At 36.2% G+C, this 17397-nt stretch overlaps 1 protein-coding gene across 1 annotated transcript in view; it reads left to right on the forward strand.

Moving 5' to 3' along the window:
• The window catches only part of LOC107593902 (low-density lipoprotein receptor-related protein 1-like), a 129091-nt gene that overhangs the window by 17161 nt on the left and 94533 nt on the right, over positions 1-17397 (forward strand). Inside the window, exon 2 of the mRNA XM_016283779.1 lies at positions 6039-6161. Within this exon, the coding sequence (XP_016139265.1) occupies positions 6039-6161 (123 nt within the window). The remainder of the gene's footprint in view (positions 1-6038; positions 6162-17397) is intronic.

The raw sequence follows: 17397 nt of genomic DNA on the forward strand, positions 1-17397 counted from the left end.
TGCTAACTTCAAACTCTACTGAAGAGAATAGAATCTACAAAAATTTTGCAAAAATTGCTGCCTATATAGAATGTTCCGAATTGGTTCCTTCCATTTGAATTAGGAAAGCTCAGTATGTTTTGGAACAAAGCTAAAGACAACAATAATAACACACTTTGTCTCTGTTATGCTCCGTCATGTCCATGGGGATATCATCTTACATCAAACAACAGTACTTGGAGACAGTTTGGGAAGTGATGGTCTGAGAATGGAGGCAGTTGTCCAGCTTCCTCATCACTTTCAATAATGTACAGAAACATGACTATGCACATCTCCCTTCTCTCTTGTGATTGCAGTCACATCCTCTCCCCCTTGCAGCTTTTCCCCTGGTTCCCTTTCCCAAAACACCTCTCCTCCTGCCAAGTGTGCAGAGAGGTAAGTGTTAGAGAGAGAAAGTCCTGCAGAGAATCACAATCAGTCCTCTTCTGTACTTAACTACTACTTGAGATAAAGTGTACAACCACTATAGTCATTGTACTGTTTTGGCAAAACAATTACTGATTATAATCAAAAAGTATGCCCATAAGCCATGACATCCCTCTTTAGGTCACGTGTGTTGCGTTTGGTCTTTTTGTCTTGTTGATTTAAAGTCACACAACATTGTGAATATCACAGAGAATATCTTAATGTGATTTATATTTGACCATTTGGTTTCCTAAGAAGGTTTCCTCAGATGTGTTTGTGTGGTGTTTTTCATGTGTTAAAATGTTTTAGTAATAAACACATACTCACATATTCAGTATTAGAGATGCTCATATTGACCGTTTAACCGTTAACCAAAAGTAAGAATTTAGACTGATTAATACTATCAGTTAAAAGGTTTAAAAGATTTTTGTATTTTTTTTTTAAAGTTGCTGCATGGTGAATGGTGAAAAAAAAAGAAGCTATACATACGTTAACTCATGGGTGCGTGCGACGTGCGACTCACGTGCAATGTGCCTACAGACATATTTCGCTGAGCAAGCACCTGCTTCACCTTCACTTAGTTAACTTATGTAGTATACGCAACACAATGGCAAGTAGCAATATTCAATACATGTTATCAGAGAGTGAATCCGTGAGTGAATATATTTAAATTCTGAATGGATTATACCCTAGAAAGTGCGCAAAGAGCGCTTCCCTTATAATCACTGGAAAGCTGTCACTCATCTTACTGTAGTTCATCACAATCTCACAAAGTTAACTAATCAAAGAAGCTTTACACTACACAATCTCTTATTTACATCATGTCTACACTTTCTTTGTTGTGATGAGAGAATTCGCGAATGTGTAGAACTCAGCAGCACTGAACAGGACACTGGTGTTTTGAGTGGTGAGTGGATTGTAACTTAACCACCTCTGATTGGTCACTGTGTTCATGAAATCAACAGGTATGTCTGTGGTTGGCTATATTGCTCAATGCTGCAAAAACATGCTGTGAATAAAAACGGGACCAGCTGGGCGGTATACCGATTCATACCGAATAGCGGTGTTTATTTTTGTTATGATATGAATTTTTAAAATACCGCAATACCGGTGTATGTCGCTTAAACAATGTTCGGAACGCGACACTGTTTGAGAGGGGTCCCTTTTCACTGTTGCACTGTGGTGAGGGAACAGCTGTATGTGTTACTAAGCGTGAAAGTTCCGAAACTGAAGCTGTAGAAATCAAGCGTAGTGTTAGTTCTAGCAGGTCACGTTAGTCAAGCTCGCATCAGCTGACTCTCTACTGATCCCCATCAACCTATGGGAATACGACACCTATCTAAGTTCATATATAAGTAGTATCAGCAGTTTTCGCATTGCTCAATAGCTAATTACCCTCCTCCATCCCCAACTCCTCCTCTGTCAGTCAGGATTCAGCCTTCTGATTCTCCTTTGAATCAGACTAATTCTAAAATGTGTACATAACATTATTGAACTTTAACGATATCTGCAATACATTTTATGTTGGTTCTGTTCTGTTTACCCTATCGCTGCTCTCCCTGCTCTCATCCATGCTAGACTGCATGGATGTGCAGGGAGTTCTTGCCCAGAACGGAACCATACCGCCAATCCAAACTGTATGCTAATTGTCAATCAACTTTGACGATAGTGGTCCTGACAGAACTAATAGAACGTGATGACACAGAAGAACACATCCACAATATGCACATTGATCGCCACAAATATCCACCGCCCCCTGCCATCAGCTCCCGCGTCTCACACACGAGCGCGACTTTAGCACTAGATTTAGCAACTTTCAGACCCTTTTAGCGGATTTTTTCCATAGAATATTCATACTGACAAACCTAGAGACTTTTTGGGATAAACCTTAGCTATGGTTCAGTTGGAAGATTTCGCCAGTGCTGTCCCGCGAACGCGAGGTCTGACTTTCCCGAAGAAGCGTCACCTCTCTCGGCGTCTGTTCTGTGCAGTGAGCGGCAGAGAAGCAGCACTTTCAGTTGTCCGAACCGCAGCCAACTCGTCAATAAATGAGTACAAAACAGCGTTTCCTAGCACCTGTCGCTTACTGATTGTTTGGAATTATAAATATGAGCGTAGTTCGTCTGTTAATATCAGACGCAGGCAGTGCGCTGCATGAGACAAAAAATAATATAGCCGCTCTTTAGACGATGCCGCGATTATAAATGCGAGTGACTCCTGGTTAACATGTATTAAAAGGGGTCATGTTTAGTCACTATTTAGTGTGGTGTTTTTTAACAATATTCACTCATCATGACAGTAAAATAGGGCATTCTAAGTCAATATACTGCAGTATTTCCTCTCTCAATCAGTAGAAAATATGGTTAACAGCCGGTCATGCATGAAAAAAAAATACCGTCGTGTACCGTGAAACCGGTATAATTTTGAAAAATACAGTGATATAAATTTTTGGTCATACCGCCCAGCACTAATTTTTGTGATGCATTTTTTCCACGGGCACAGCCGATCCTCCCTATAAGCAAAATACGCAAGCTGCATAGGGCCCTTGAAACACAAGTGGGACCCCTTGCTCTTGCCCTTTGTTTCGTTTTTGAATTTGGCCAGCGGTTATGAAAACATGAATGATAATTTCTTTTAATGCGGTGTGCTGTCGCCCTTTCTATGTAAAAATCAGTCAAATCATGTGTAATGTGAATGTCGTACAGTCTTGCTCGAGACAAAAAAACGAAAGCATACCGAGCCGCGGAAGAGACACTGTTTCTCAAGCGCTTTCCTCGAGCGCGATTCCAGAAGGAGTGAAACACGGACAAATGCATTTCATTCATTCGTTCATAACCACTCATACCCCACTCCACCGCCCAGTTTTGCGTAGGGCCTCCAGAAGTCTAGGATCGGCACTGATAACCACTGTCATATACATGACGTTATAATAAGAGCACTATTGTAAAAAATGTTCAATTCTTAGGGTTTCGCTGACGTTTAATGTTAACTATCTTTTAATCAAAACATAAAACATTATTTACCCCGTTTGTATCTGTGAGGCGTCCGTTACACATTTTTCCTGTGTGTTAATGTAGTTATGGCTGTCGAATGTCTGACTTGACTCTTGGTAATGTATTTTGCCCCGCCCCCAAACATATGATTCGACTATCAGTCGAATATCGGCAAGATCCGAAAATTCCGATTAAACTATGAAAATCTGTAGTCGGGGACACCCCTAATGACAATATAACTTCCCCCCCATTGCTACCAAGCAAGTTTACTATGTCCAAAAAAAAAAAGCTGAGCTGGTTATGTGATGCAGCTTATAAATCATGCACTATACTGAAACTGTTTTGAGGTCATAAAATAGCATTGTGCAACGAAATCTGAGAAAGTCTTTATTAATCAATAATCTGCCCCTGAAATCATTATTTGTGTGAAAATAAATAACATTTGTTGGTGTTTTACTGCCTCTAGTGTTCATTTCAGCTGGAAACTGCACTGACCTGTATATCTAGATACATTTTTGGAATTTTGCAGAAATGTAGATGCATGTCTTTCCGTAGGGCCCCCAGAAGTCTAGAATCGGCACTGGCCACGGGTCTAACAGTTAACAGGCAGCTCTCCAGTATCCGCACAGCATGTCGACATGTTACTTTTTTTAAATAAAAAGTAGACACGTTGTACACTGAGGTAGGCCTGCTATTTATTTTTATGTCTGAGGAAAAAAAAAACAAGACTATGCCTGTTTGAAGAAGTGTGAATCCAGGTCTTGTTGTTGCTCTGTATGCTGCTGTTTGCGCGTTAAAATTAACCTGTGAAAAAATTAATAAATAAATTATATATATATATATATAAATTATTTTTAATGTATCACAGATACTTGTCCATTGTATTTTTATTTGATACTAATTTATTATTCGAATTTTATCAGTTAACTGTTAATGTTCAGATAACGAGCAGCGGTTGTCGGTCAGGAAAATGAACTGAAATGAGCATCCCTATTCAGTATGCGTCAATATTTTGGTGAAATATAAATGAAAATGTTTGGAAGAGATACAGTAATTTTTCATTTAAATGCATCAAGTCTAGACAATTTATAGATTTTTATTATGTTTTAGGTATAATTATATATTATTTTAAATAATATAATTCTATATTAGCCTATTAGTAATAATTATATGCACACAAACACGTATGTATGTACATGTATATAAATATGTGTGTGTACAAGTAAGTGTGTTGAACATTATTCGTTTTTTTGCAACAGTGACAATAGATTTGCTCAAGATGAAGGTTACTTTGACAATAATCAGTTTTTGAGAGCAAATACATAAATGTCTATATATTATAGATATTGAGTAATGTTAAAAGACTGTTCTAAAATCTTTCCATTTAGTCGTTTTTGTCTGCATATTGTATTTTGAAAAGGCTTATGGTCAGTTGTGGGCCGCACACACAGAAGGTATCATAGCTGCAGTGTTTTACTGGGGGACGGACAGACTGAGAATGGTTTAATTACAGCAGCGGTTTTGCTGAGGATCTCTGACTTCTGACTGAGTGGACAGCAGTGGGGCAGGGCCAGATTACCCACAGTCCTGAGGCGGTTCTGCGGTTTACCTCAACAATCTCATCAGACTGACTGAGCAAAAATACTCCTCTGATTGCCGGGCTCTCCCGGAGTTAGACTGAACTGACGAATACTTCGCCCTACCGCCAGTAATGAAAAGACCTCTGTCCACGGGTTGTGAGAAAACATCTCTCAGGTTATGAAGGGCAAAAGAAAACCACTGTTTGTGGGGAGCACTTGGGAAATAAACAAACATAATCGCACCTATGCTGAAATAAGTGGGTTAATATTACGGCAGAATGAGTTGTCTTGGAATATAAAGCACAGTTGTGAACTCGGCATGACCAGATGTGTTTCTGTGTTGAAACCAGCTATCTTTGGAATGAGGAATGGTAATTTCAGCAAAGTCTACGACCACATCCACAAAGTTTTCTTCTAAAATGTTTGTCTTTTCAAAGTTGCCGGTCACTGAGGTATTTGCTTATTTCATAAGTGGTACAGCTAGATGTTCCCCTCAACAAAAATTTGATATATTATTGCTGAAGCATTTAGTGGTTGACCAATATGGGTTGTTCAGTGGCTGATATATACAGTATACAGGATGCTGGATGATGACAGATTTTTGCTAGTTTTATATATAGTACAGTATAAAGTACAAAAGTCTGAGACCACTCGTGAACATGTTTCTATTTTGCAACTTTCCACACATTTTCATTGTTAATTATGTTTGAGATCATATTTGGGGTATTGCTTATTCATTTTATGTCAAAGCATTTCTTAGTTTTAGAAAATTATAATATAATTGTGAAAATAATAATAGTAATAAACTGTTTTATATTTGTATGATTTTAATATCTAGGTTTAAAGTGGATTGTGCATTTTGTTTTTGCTAAAAATTGCTAAAATTAAATAAATACTTTTACATAGTATTTACTCAAAAACTTGAGTCAAGTGGTTAGTAAGAACCTCAGACTGACCAAATATTGTTAAATTAGTTGATCTGAGGGATGCATTTCACACTTAGTGTATTTCTCTGTTCCAGCTCCGAAGACATGCAGTCCGAAGCAGTTTGTGTGTAAAGATCAGGTGACCTGCATCTCCAAAGGCTGGCGCTGTGATGGCGAGAAAGACTGTCCCGACGGTTCTGATGAAGCCGCAGATATCTGTGAGTAAACCGTTTTATCCATCTCATCAGATACGTATGACATAAAATGTTGAAATGTTTTGACGCTATAAACTGAAGCCAGATAAAGTCTCAGGTATTTGTTTGTGTGTGTGTACAAGTTAAAAATAGCTTTAAAATGTATCTCAAGATCTGTATGATCTGTTGCATTAACCAAAATGTACACAGTGTTAAGTAGAATAGCACATGGGGGTTAAAGGCAGACAGACTGCAGTAACAAGTGTGTGTTTGAAGGACACTCTGTGTGTCTCTTCTGAGCGATGGCACTAATTAAACTGCTCTGTTTAGTCTGGCTGACTGCACACAGTCCTGTCCAGGCAAGTTATCTGTGTGTGTGAGCTCATCTCAAACGCAAAATACAGGAGCCGGCCTCTTTTTATTTAACACTGACTCCTAAATGTTTCCGTACATGCAGACCTAATGAACCTCAATTCACATCTGTCACACAAGCCAGACACCCTCACAGCAGGCGGCCATGATGGTTCCACCATCAGCATTTGGGTAGTGCTTTACTGTCCAGCAGGAGAACAGACAGAGCTAGTTAAGTGTTTACATATGACCTTCTGTGTTGTAATTGCAGAGCCTTTTCATCCTCTCAAACTGCAAACATCCTTTCTTTGCTAAGTACTCTAGTCTGTGTTTACATCTAATGGCTTTTCTTCATTTACCCTTTCTATATTACACTAATTTATTGGAGGAAATTGTGGACTTCTCTGTCTTGATGTTTTTTTTTTTTTAGCTTTCGTGTTTGACTTTTCATGTCCCCCCACCCCCCCACACTCCTTACAAAAAGTACTGTGGCTGACACACCATGTTATGTAATGGTAATACTAGCGTTGAACTGAAGTTTTACAAAACCAAAAATAAAGCTTTCATTAAGGTAAAAACTGAAAATAAAGTTTCAGTAATTAAATTTGAGTAATTGGGTATTTGGACTCAGTATGCTCTTCATGGTGGTTTTCGTTTTTTTTTTTTTCCTAGTGGTAAATTAAACCATAGTAAGGTTTTTTGGTAACAAGCAGCCCCTTGATATTTTGATGAAAGGGAGACGCTGTGTGTTTCTAGGTGAAAGCAAAAGCACTTTATTTGGCCTTCCGATAGTAGATGCATTTAGGAATCTTTAAGATTACTTACAACAGAACAGCAATGCATTTTATGGACGACCGTTTCGTGAACCTAGGAGAGGAGGTCATTCTGACTTTGCTATGACAATCTGGCGCTTCTGAATCAGCTACTGTTTTGTTATTAGTTTAAGTATTTGCTATTGACTGTTCAAATGCGGAGTTTTGCGCATCGTGTGTGTGTGTGTGTGCACGCGCAAGAGAGAGAGAGAGAGAGAGAGACGGTCACATCACAATGGAGTCAGCTGTCTTAACCGTGGCTTGTGTACTGCAAACACATATTCATCACTGTGTCTGTCACGCGACTCTGTATTTCATCCAGCCTCTGCTAAATCAATTACAGAAATGCACAGCTTCTCTGTAATTTTACCATGGCTCAGTCATGGGATCTAATGGTAATACTATGGTACATTTATATATTCTATGGAACTAAATAAATTCCATGCTTAAAAACAATGGGATTCATGAGTGCGTCAAAAATACTGTGGTATTACCATTGCCAATATCCAAGAAACCACACTTACAGTACAGTACTTAAAAGGTATCATATCAACAGAGTATCAACCTTTTGGACATAGAACAATGCACTATGATGGTACTTTGGACATATACCGTAGTAGTACCATGGATTTCTTGTAGATATCATGGTAAATTAATTTCAGTTTAATTGTATGAGGGTCTGATACTAGTACAGTACCAGGGTACTGCCACACTACTTTTTATACAGGCAGTTATAGACCAATTTGGTGTTTGCAAACAGTGATTACCTTTTTTTTGCTCTTCATGGTGGTTTTCGTTTTTTTTTTTTTCCTAGTGGTAAATTAAACCATAGTAAGGTTTTTTGGTAACAAGCAGCCCCTTGATATTTTGATGAATGATTTCGGCCCTCCAAAACTATTTTGGCCAAAATCAAAAAAATGTTGTGCTATTTTAACTGAATATTTTCAGTTGCTGAAATATCTGTGCATTGCTAGGGAATACGGTGTTATTTACTGTAGTACTGAAGTCCATATGCCGTATTTCAGACATTAAAGGGGTCATATGATGCGATTTCAAGTTTTCCTTTCTTAAAGTAACAGACGGAAGCCATGCCATAAAAGAATAAAGGTAATTTTGATTTCAAAATTCTGACTTTTTTCTCGCAATTCCGAGATTATATCAATTTGATAAGAAAAATCAACTCGTCATTCCCTCTTTTCACCTCGGCTCAGAATCATGAGTTTGTAATTCCACACTTCTGGCTTTTTCCCCCTCAGAAATGACAAACTTGCAATTGTTGAATTAAATTGAGTTATAAAGGCTGAACTAGGAGACTTGCATTTGTGAGAATTAATTCAGAATGGTGAGGTAAAATAGGTAAATGCTATAGGTTTAAATAGCTGCTATTTCATGCTGTAACTGCAGGGCTAATACAATATGTCCCCTAAGAACTGCATATGTGAATATTATGTAGACAAATTGTTTAACGCTTTAAATTTGTTTAAATTTATGCTTTAAAAGTAGGGTTATCATAGCAGGTTTCATCCATAGTCTGTCCTTTTAAACGTCTGCGTTTAGCTTCAAATGGCATCTTTGACAGCAGTTTTCTAGAAAAATAATTTGCATTATTCACATCCAAAGGCACAACAATACATTGTTTTGTCTTATTCCATAGATTTTACCCGTTTCCCTCCACTTGTTCCCAGTGTTTTTCTGGGATAATCATTATACCATGGATTATACCATGGTTCCTTTTTGTAAGTTTCATCAAGCCTCTGCCAAAAGAATTATGTGAAATGTCCAGCTGTAGTTTATGGACTATGATGAGAAATTCACACGGGACTCCTCCAAATAAATGGCCCATCGTTTGGGCGTCTTACATAGCTCCTGGGCTTTTGAGAACTTGGTGCTCAAAGCACGTAAACATCAAAGAGTTTTCCGCCCACAGATAAACTCTGCTGCAATCCCACCATCTGTCGCTCAAAAAGCGCCACTAATATAATTTCAATGCCACTAATGCAGTTTGGCTGAACACACAAAGGGGCTTTTCATTAGACGGAAGCTCTGACCTTCTGATTTCTCATGATCTTTTTCTGCCAATTACACACATTACACACTTAGGCCTAATACTCTTTCTTAAAGCCGTTTCCAACACTTTAAATTCAAGAGAAAGGCCTGTACCGGCTGTCAGCATTTCAAATGAGAATGCCCATAAATTGTATAGTTAGTGTCACGTCTAATCCTGGTCTTAACTGTCGTTTTGTTTTTAGAGGCTAGGCGGTGTCTGCCGGATGTAACGCCATTGAAGAGATAAAATGAGATGGGTTGCAGAAACCTGTTTATCAATTCTTCTGGTTTTGAAACACAAACACACTCATTCAGACCCAAGTCTGGTGGCTGTTGCTCAGGGTTCAGTTGAGACTTGTCTTGTTGTGCTACGGAGGTGTGCTGTGTGTTTGAAGGTTGTTCTCATGTCCTACTTCATCTCTCTAGTTCAGGTTAATTTCTAACTGAGTTCCCACCAGTGCCATGCTGCCAGAACAAATAAATCTTGCCCTCCTTTTCACTCTCTCTCTCTTTTGTTTCCCTCTCACTTTCTCTCTGGGTGTAAATCAGAGATTTCAACAAACCTGGCGCCCAGCGTAGGGCTTGTTTATATCTTTAAGTAGGTCAGTATATCATTAGAAAAGCACTGAAATAAGAGACGAGCAATGAGAAACTCTGTTTCACTCGTTCTCTCTCTCTTTCAATAAAGAGAGAAGATTGAGAAGGGTTTGGTGACGTTATCTATCACTATTTCTAATGCACCTGTTGTAAAAGTCAATTGTTGCATGCATCTCTAAATGTGAAGGTAACGCTTGTATATGGAATTGATGCATTAGAGATATGTATTGAGGTTGGTCATTTTGCTTGCTCAATTACTTGACACTGTTAAAATATTTTTTTATATTAATAATAAAACATGCAATAGTAGTAGTAATAATAATTATTATTATTTATTACAATTAATTTTAATTACAGTGAATTTGACAAAAAAATAATTATTGTTATTATTATTGCTAGTAGTATATAATTAGTGGATTTATTAAATACACTAACGGTCAAAAGTTTGGAATAATTTCAGTTTTTAAAAATGTCTTTTGCTCTCCCATGCTGCATTTTTTGATTAAAAATACAGTAAAAAGGTAATATTGTGAAATATTACAATTTTCTATTTGAATACATTTTTAAATGTTTATTAATTCCTATGATGGCAAAGCTGAATTTTCAGCAATCATTACTCCAGTCTTCGTAGTCATGGGATCCTTCAGAAATTATTCTAATATACTGATTTGGTGCTCAGTTATTATCAGTTGTTAATAATGGTGCTTATTATTACTAGCATTGTTGAAGACAAAAATATCAAGCAGCATTGATAATAAAAATAAATGTTTTTTTTTAGCACCAAATCAGCATATTGGAATGATTTCTGAAGTATCATGTAACACTTTTGTGAGATTTTAAAATATATTCAAATAGAAGCTAGGTATTTTAAGTTGTAATTTAAATTATTATTATTATTTTTTTTTACAATATTACAGTTTTTATTCAGTTTTTGATAATATAAATGCAGCATTGGTGAGCATAAGACACTTCTTTAAAAAAAAAAAAGAATTATTCCAATCTTTTGATACATATTTAAAGAAATGTATATATTATTTGTTTTAGTCCCCGGCAATCGCAAAAATTAAAAAGAGGCCCCTTTTTGGCATGTATGTGTTTAGTTTTTATATTTATATATTTTTATTTATATTTACATTTTTATAACTTGGTCAGCTCAATTATTGCCTTTTTCATGTTTGATAATTGGCACTTCTGTATGTGGCTACTGGTGCCCATCCTTAGTATGTGTAAGCACAGAGCCAGCCTTAGAAGTATATCATAGTGAGTCATGCCGCATTTTCATTTAGACTTGTGTCTTAATTGCACAACTGTTCTCAGGTGTCTTATAAGCTGCAATTACCCTCCAGAGGTAAAGACAGACTCTCACAGTCTGGCTGTGTCAGGGCATCACGCTGCACGCCCGTGGAGCTCAGCTGACTCATCTTTCCCAGGCGTACTCAAATACGCAAAATGAGATATCAAATTCTCTCTGACATTTTTCCAGTTTTGATCTTTTCTCCACTCTCATTTGCGGCTTCTCTGTGAATTTGTTTGTTTCTTTGCCTTTAATTTTAAATTTCAGCTGTGTTCCAAACCCTTTTGAGCCACCCACCTAGACAGCATGCCTTGGTATCATAGGCGTGTCCCTGGCGCAGAGGCCGTCCTAGTCACTAGACAGTAAATTTGTTTTTTGTCATATTTACATACATTGTACAAAAATCTGTGAAGTTTATAGTAAAAAATGGCAGCTGTGGTTGTCAGAATTTTACTGTAATATATCAAATTACTAAAATCAGTTTTTTTTCCTCTTTATAATACTGACAACCACCTTGAAAAACAGGTGGTTAAGAGAAACATGAAGTTCATCACAAGAAGCTAACTTTTCCAGGTAAATACTAATATATAGAAGGTGCATGGTGATACAACAAATGTGATCTGTTTGGATCTCCATTATTTTGTGCATCGGAGATATTTACTTGTAGCTAGTATACCGTACTATCATTATCTTTTTGGACCTTTGTTCTGAAAAAAACAAATGTCATATTAAAAAACTAAATAAAGTTTAAAAAAAAAATGTATAATCAAAAATTTTGATATAAAAACCTTATTTAAAGAAAAAAATCACTATATTGTAATATATATCGTTACCGTGAAATACAATTACTCGGATTGTGATATAAGATTTTGGTCATATCATCCACCCCTACCATTATGGTAACATGCATGACACTAAAATAATGCAATAAACATTCATTTAACCACATAAGATGTAGCACAAAATTCTAATTTACGTAACTGATAAGACAAAATTAAGAAGAAACATTGTATTTCAGTGAAAAAACATCAAATGTAAACTGTCGCATACAGAATTCTGGAAATGTCAATTTTACTGTCAATTATAAGATGAATTGTTCTTTTTCACTTCCAAAAACAGTTACATTTAATAGTGAAATGTCCCAGTATTAGAATTATTACAGTTTTTGACCGTATAGATTAAGGGAACTTACTGTAAACCAAATAACAGATTTTTACCATAGCATTTTTACGGTGTTTTACTGTCAAAATTTTGGTAATTTTTGCACAACATACATCACAAAATGTTGTAGGATTGTTACTCAGGCACCGAATAGGTTACCCATTACAAGTTCTTTCAGCTAATCGTTTTGCATTCTGCGGGAAGATATGGTTTTCATTAGGAATGTCTGTTTTTTATTTATTTATTTAATTCCATTTACAAGAAGAATGCTGTTTTTTCTTTCAGTGTGTAGAATATCACAGAATGCTTTTATGACCAGCATGACTGTGGTCAGGGCAGAAAACAGGACCAGATGTACACAAAAATGCTTTAGTGGAGGAAAAACTTTCATCAGTGTGGGGCAGGTTTAGTCCATGGAAGAAATGTTCATGTGTGTGTGTTTGTCTGTGTTTTCTTTTTTTAAATTATTACAAAGGAGACACCAACTGAACCAAATGTATTGGTAAATCAGCAGTTTTGTTCCAGAAAACTCTGGGGAAATGAGAGTGCTCAGCGTGGGGCCACATGCATTTGAGTATGTAAATGCTGTCTTTTTACATTCAGATGCTGTTTTAGACTCCTTGATTGAATGGGTGAGGAGGAGTGATTATTCAGTGTAATTTGCACTTGTGTAAGGCTGTTGCCACCCACAGCTGCCCCTGAGGAGACTGATATCTGTCTTTGTCATTTACAGCGATTGCTAGGATTGAGAGAAGGTCATCAAGACATGTGACCTGCAGAGAAAGGTGAAAGATGGATAACTAGTTTTGTCCCTCACGAGATTTGTCACTGATTGGTAGAGGGAGACACTGGTAATAGATTTTAGTATTTGTAAGGCGGCGGGGGGGGGGGACTCGGCTTTTTATTCAGTTGACCATTAGTTTGTTTAAATCTGCATATTGAAGTGCTATATAAAATGGTAATCTTTGTTATAATGTTACTATGAACCATGCAATTGCTAATAATTATTAAATCAAATAATAATATATATAATATATATATATATAATATATAATAATATAATATATATATATGTATGTGATGGCATGTCACATTTCCAAATTCTTTTATTCTTACCATTCTTTCCAGAAAACAATACAATGAAGTGTATGTGGACATTTTGTTAATAAATATTTTATGTTTGTATGCTCTTGAACTTCTGGAAAACAAAGAGCGCATTGTAAAGCACAAAAAACATTATTATAATGTATTTTATTGCTAAACTTTAACATTTATCTTGCCTATGAGTCATAAAACGATCAAAGTTTATCTCGTTTTATCATTTATATTATCGTTAAGATGATCTTAATATGCCCACAAGTCTGGTGTCTTAACCAACCAAGGTCTATTCGCATAAATACGTTTCAGTTCCAATAAATATATGTAATTTATCAGTCATTATTTATTCATTTATTCTCCTTTCGGTGGAGTCACATAAGCGAAATTGCAGCAAAATTTCTGTAGCAAAAGGTACATTATCTCTTCTCCATAGCATAGAGATCTAAGAAGCACCGCTCACACAGAAGTCACATTCAAACCAAGCAGGTTTTTGTTGCTCAATGTGGCAAATTCGTTTGACCAACTTGAAAATGAGTGACGGTTGTGTGGGGAAGTTTTTTGCCAAAACATGAAGCTCCCAGTCATGCAGATATGTACTAGAATGATTGGATTTCACAAAGCCATGGTAAATATCGGGGGGTTCAAAATGACACACTACTTGGAAATACCTGTCATTGTTTTTAAGAATTCATAAATATAAATTTTGTTTTAACTCAACCTCTGGTAATTTAGAGAGGGAAGGTCAGAGAAGAGGGAAGCTGAAATTCATGAATGAAGAAGCAACGGTGAAACAGTATAATATGTGAATGAATGGAAGTGTAGGAATGAACTATTTGAGGTCGGTTGAGGAATGACCTTGGTAGCTAATGGGTATAATGAGTATTCTTGAAAGCAGAAACCGAGATCAGAGGTTCATTTCATCACTTGACCTGATTCATCTGTTATTGGGAATAGAGAACAGAAGGTTTGCAAGGACACTGGGCGATGGCGTGTCATTGCTGACCCTGGATCAGCTGGTCAAAGACAGCATAAAATTAAAGGGGTCATATGATGCGATTTCAATTTTTCCTTTCTCTTTGGAGTGTTACAAGCTCTTGGTGCATAAAGAAGATCTGTAAAGTTGCAAAGACTAAATTCTCAAATCCAAAGAGATATTCTTTATAAAAGTTAAGAGTCAACCACGCCTACCTAAAACGCCTCGTTATAACACGCCCCCACATGTCTACGTCACAATGTGGGAAGATTTGCATAACACCGGCCAAATGTTCACACAAAGAAAGAAGGCGTAACTTTTATTCTCGCTGTAGTATTGTTGTTGCCGCCGCCGCCGCCATGTCGTGAAGGCACTGTGTGATTCGTTGTGGAAGCGAAACTACTTTGTTTGGCCTTCCAAAAGAGGACATTATCCGCTTCGTCATGCCTGGAGCTGATCCATGTTTTTGTCTCGTCACTCCGGGACACGGCATCACAGCATGGTAAGGGGCGTAACATTTCCGTCACACGCTTGAGGTATTCGGCCAATCACAATGCACTGGATAGCTGGCCAATCACAGCACACCTCGCTTTTCAGACCGAAACAATAATGTACACTACAGTATGTGGAAAATAATGTGTTTTTTTAACCTTAAACCGCATAAACACATTTCATTACACCAAATACACAAAATAATGTTCTTTTTAGCAGCATCATATGACCCCTTTCAGTGTCAAAAAAAAAGAGCTCCACTGTGTCAGTGAAGATAACAGGAGGTCAAGGGCAATTTGTTCTGCTATCAAGCTTTTTGGTGAGCATGCAGAACAAGAAGCAACGGCCATTGCAGGAATATATAATTCAGATTGTTTAATGCGTAGTGAGGTTGTTTTGTAATGCAATTAAGCCTTAGACCATTTTAAAAGAATGCATATACACTTTTCTTGATTCTTGTAGCATGTATTTTACATGTGAAAAATGCTTGTAATATGCGCAGGGCAAAGAAGTGTTGGACGTTACCGCTGGGGCCAGTGCAGGCAGACATTATTATGGGCCTGTCAGTAATAGTATGCGTGTTCATCAGAGCTGAAAGTATAGCATGAATGAGAGACAGAAACAGACCCTTTAAGTGGGGAGAGGAAACGGTGCATCTTACACACACAATTAACAAACGCACAACAGGGAAGCCAAATGGGAGGTCATTATGTAACTAGGGGTAAGCTGAGTTTAGACACATATATACAGACTCCTCACATAGTATTTAGACTCCCTGTGGTTCCACTCAAGTGCTCAAGTACAGCTCATCTTGACAGCATGAACCCAGGTTCACTCAAAGTCATCTTCCCCAGCCATGAGAATTGTTGGCAAAAGGGGAGACAATACTTTTGTGTATATATATATATATATATATATATATATATATATATATATATATATATATATATATACACACACAAAAAAGTATTTTCTCCCCTTTTGCCAACAATTCTCATGGCTGGGGAATATTACCATATTTTTATATTTATGCATATTGTTTAGCCTACTTTTTACTTTAGTTAATTTTGAAATACAGGACCATTACGATTTCTTGTATTTATTTAAATATTATATTTATTTATTCTATTTATTTGTTTGTTTGTTTGTTTGTTTATTTACCTTTTTCTTAAAATATAGCCTAGTACATTTAAAATATTAGTATTAATTGATATTTATTTATTTGTCATTTTAATGTTTATATTGTAGTATTAATTTTTCCTACTTTTTTAAATACAGCATTACGATTTTTTTTGCATTTACATTATATTCAGTTAATTAAGAAAAAATGTTAAGTACTTTCTCATTGCTATCATCAGGAATGTGATTTTTATGTATAAATACAGATTTACGGGTTTCCTTCGTTTTTTTGTCCATGGCCGATCACATGCCTATATAATTCATCTGTAAGTTTTACTTTTAAATATTTTTTATTTTTTTTAATGAACATTATTGTGATAAAGCACTATAATGTAACTAATTGTATTGTTAATATAAGCATAAATTAAAGATGGTTCAACTTAACAAAGGAACACATTAACAACCAGTGTTAATTTCGTCAACGAAGACGACGAGGAAAAATATTCGTTAACGAGAATCACTCCAAAGAGAAAGGAAAAATTGAAATAGCATCATATGACCCCTTTAAGTAAACCTACTGTATCTGAAAAATGAGTTTAATTTGTATCTTTTTCGTCTTCTTTTTCAAAAATTATATATGTATTATGCATGAATAACTATAATTTTTATAAGTTGCTCCCTTTTCACTACTGTTAAAGGGATAGTTCACCCAAAAATGAAAATTGTCATCATTTATTTAAGTTTTTCCTAATTCAATTCTTGATTCAAATTTCTCATAAGCTTAATTGATTTGGTCTAAAGAGAGAAGAATTAATGACTATTTTTGTTTGAACACTACATATAAAATAGCTACCAAAATAAATGTTGGTAACTGCAGTTTGACTAAAATGAATGACTAAAAGTTGACAAAAATGCAATGATTTTCCGTCGACTAAAACTATGAAAGACTCAAATGACTAAAATGTGCCTAAGACTATTAAGCATTTTCGTCTCAAGATAAAGACTAAGACTAAATCAAAAATGCCTGTCAAAATTAACAGTTAACAACTCATACAAAATGAATAATGTCGCAATGTAAAAAAAATGATCCTAAATATCCGGTTCCTTTTCTTTAAGCAAAATATTTGTTTTGGTTTGAAATACTGTATGACTTGGACATGTTCATGAGGTCCATGAGATGGTTAGATTAGTTGTTTAAAGTGTTTGTTTTCTTTAATAATAGATTTATGTCTGTTTATCTGTGGATGTCCACTGTGTGTTCTCTGTTTCCCCCTCCTCCTCTCTCTTATTTCCCCCCCCCCCCTCCTCCCTCTGTTG

The sequence above is a fragment of the Sinocyclocheilus grahami genome, unplaced genomic scaffold (genome assembly GCF_001515645.1).
Source record: "Sinocyclocheilus grahami isolate Dianchi unplaced genomic scaffold, SAMN03320097.WGS_v1.1 scaffold177.1, whole genome shotgun sequence".
NCBI lineage: Eukaryota > Metazoa > Chordata > Actinopteri > Cypriniformes > Cyprinidae > Sinocyclocheilus > Sinocyclocheilus grahami.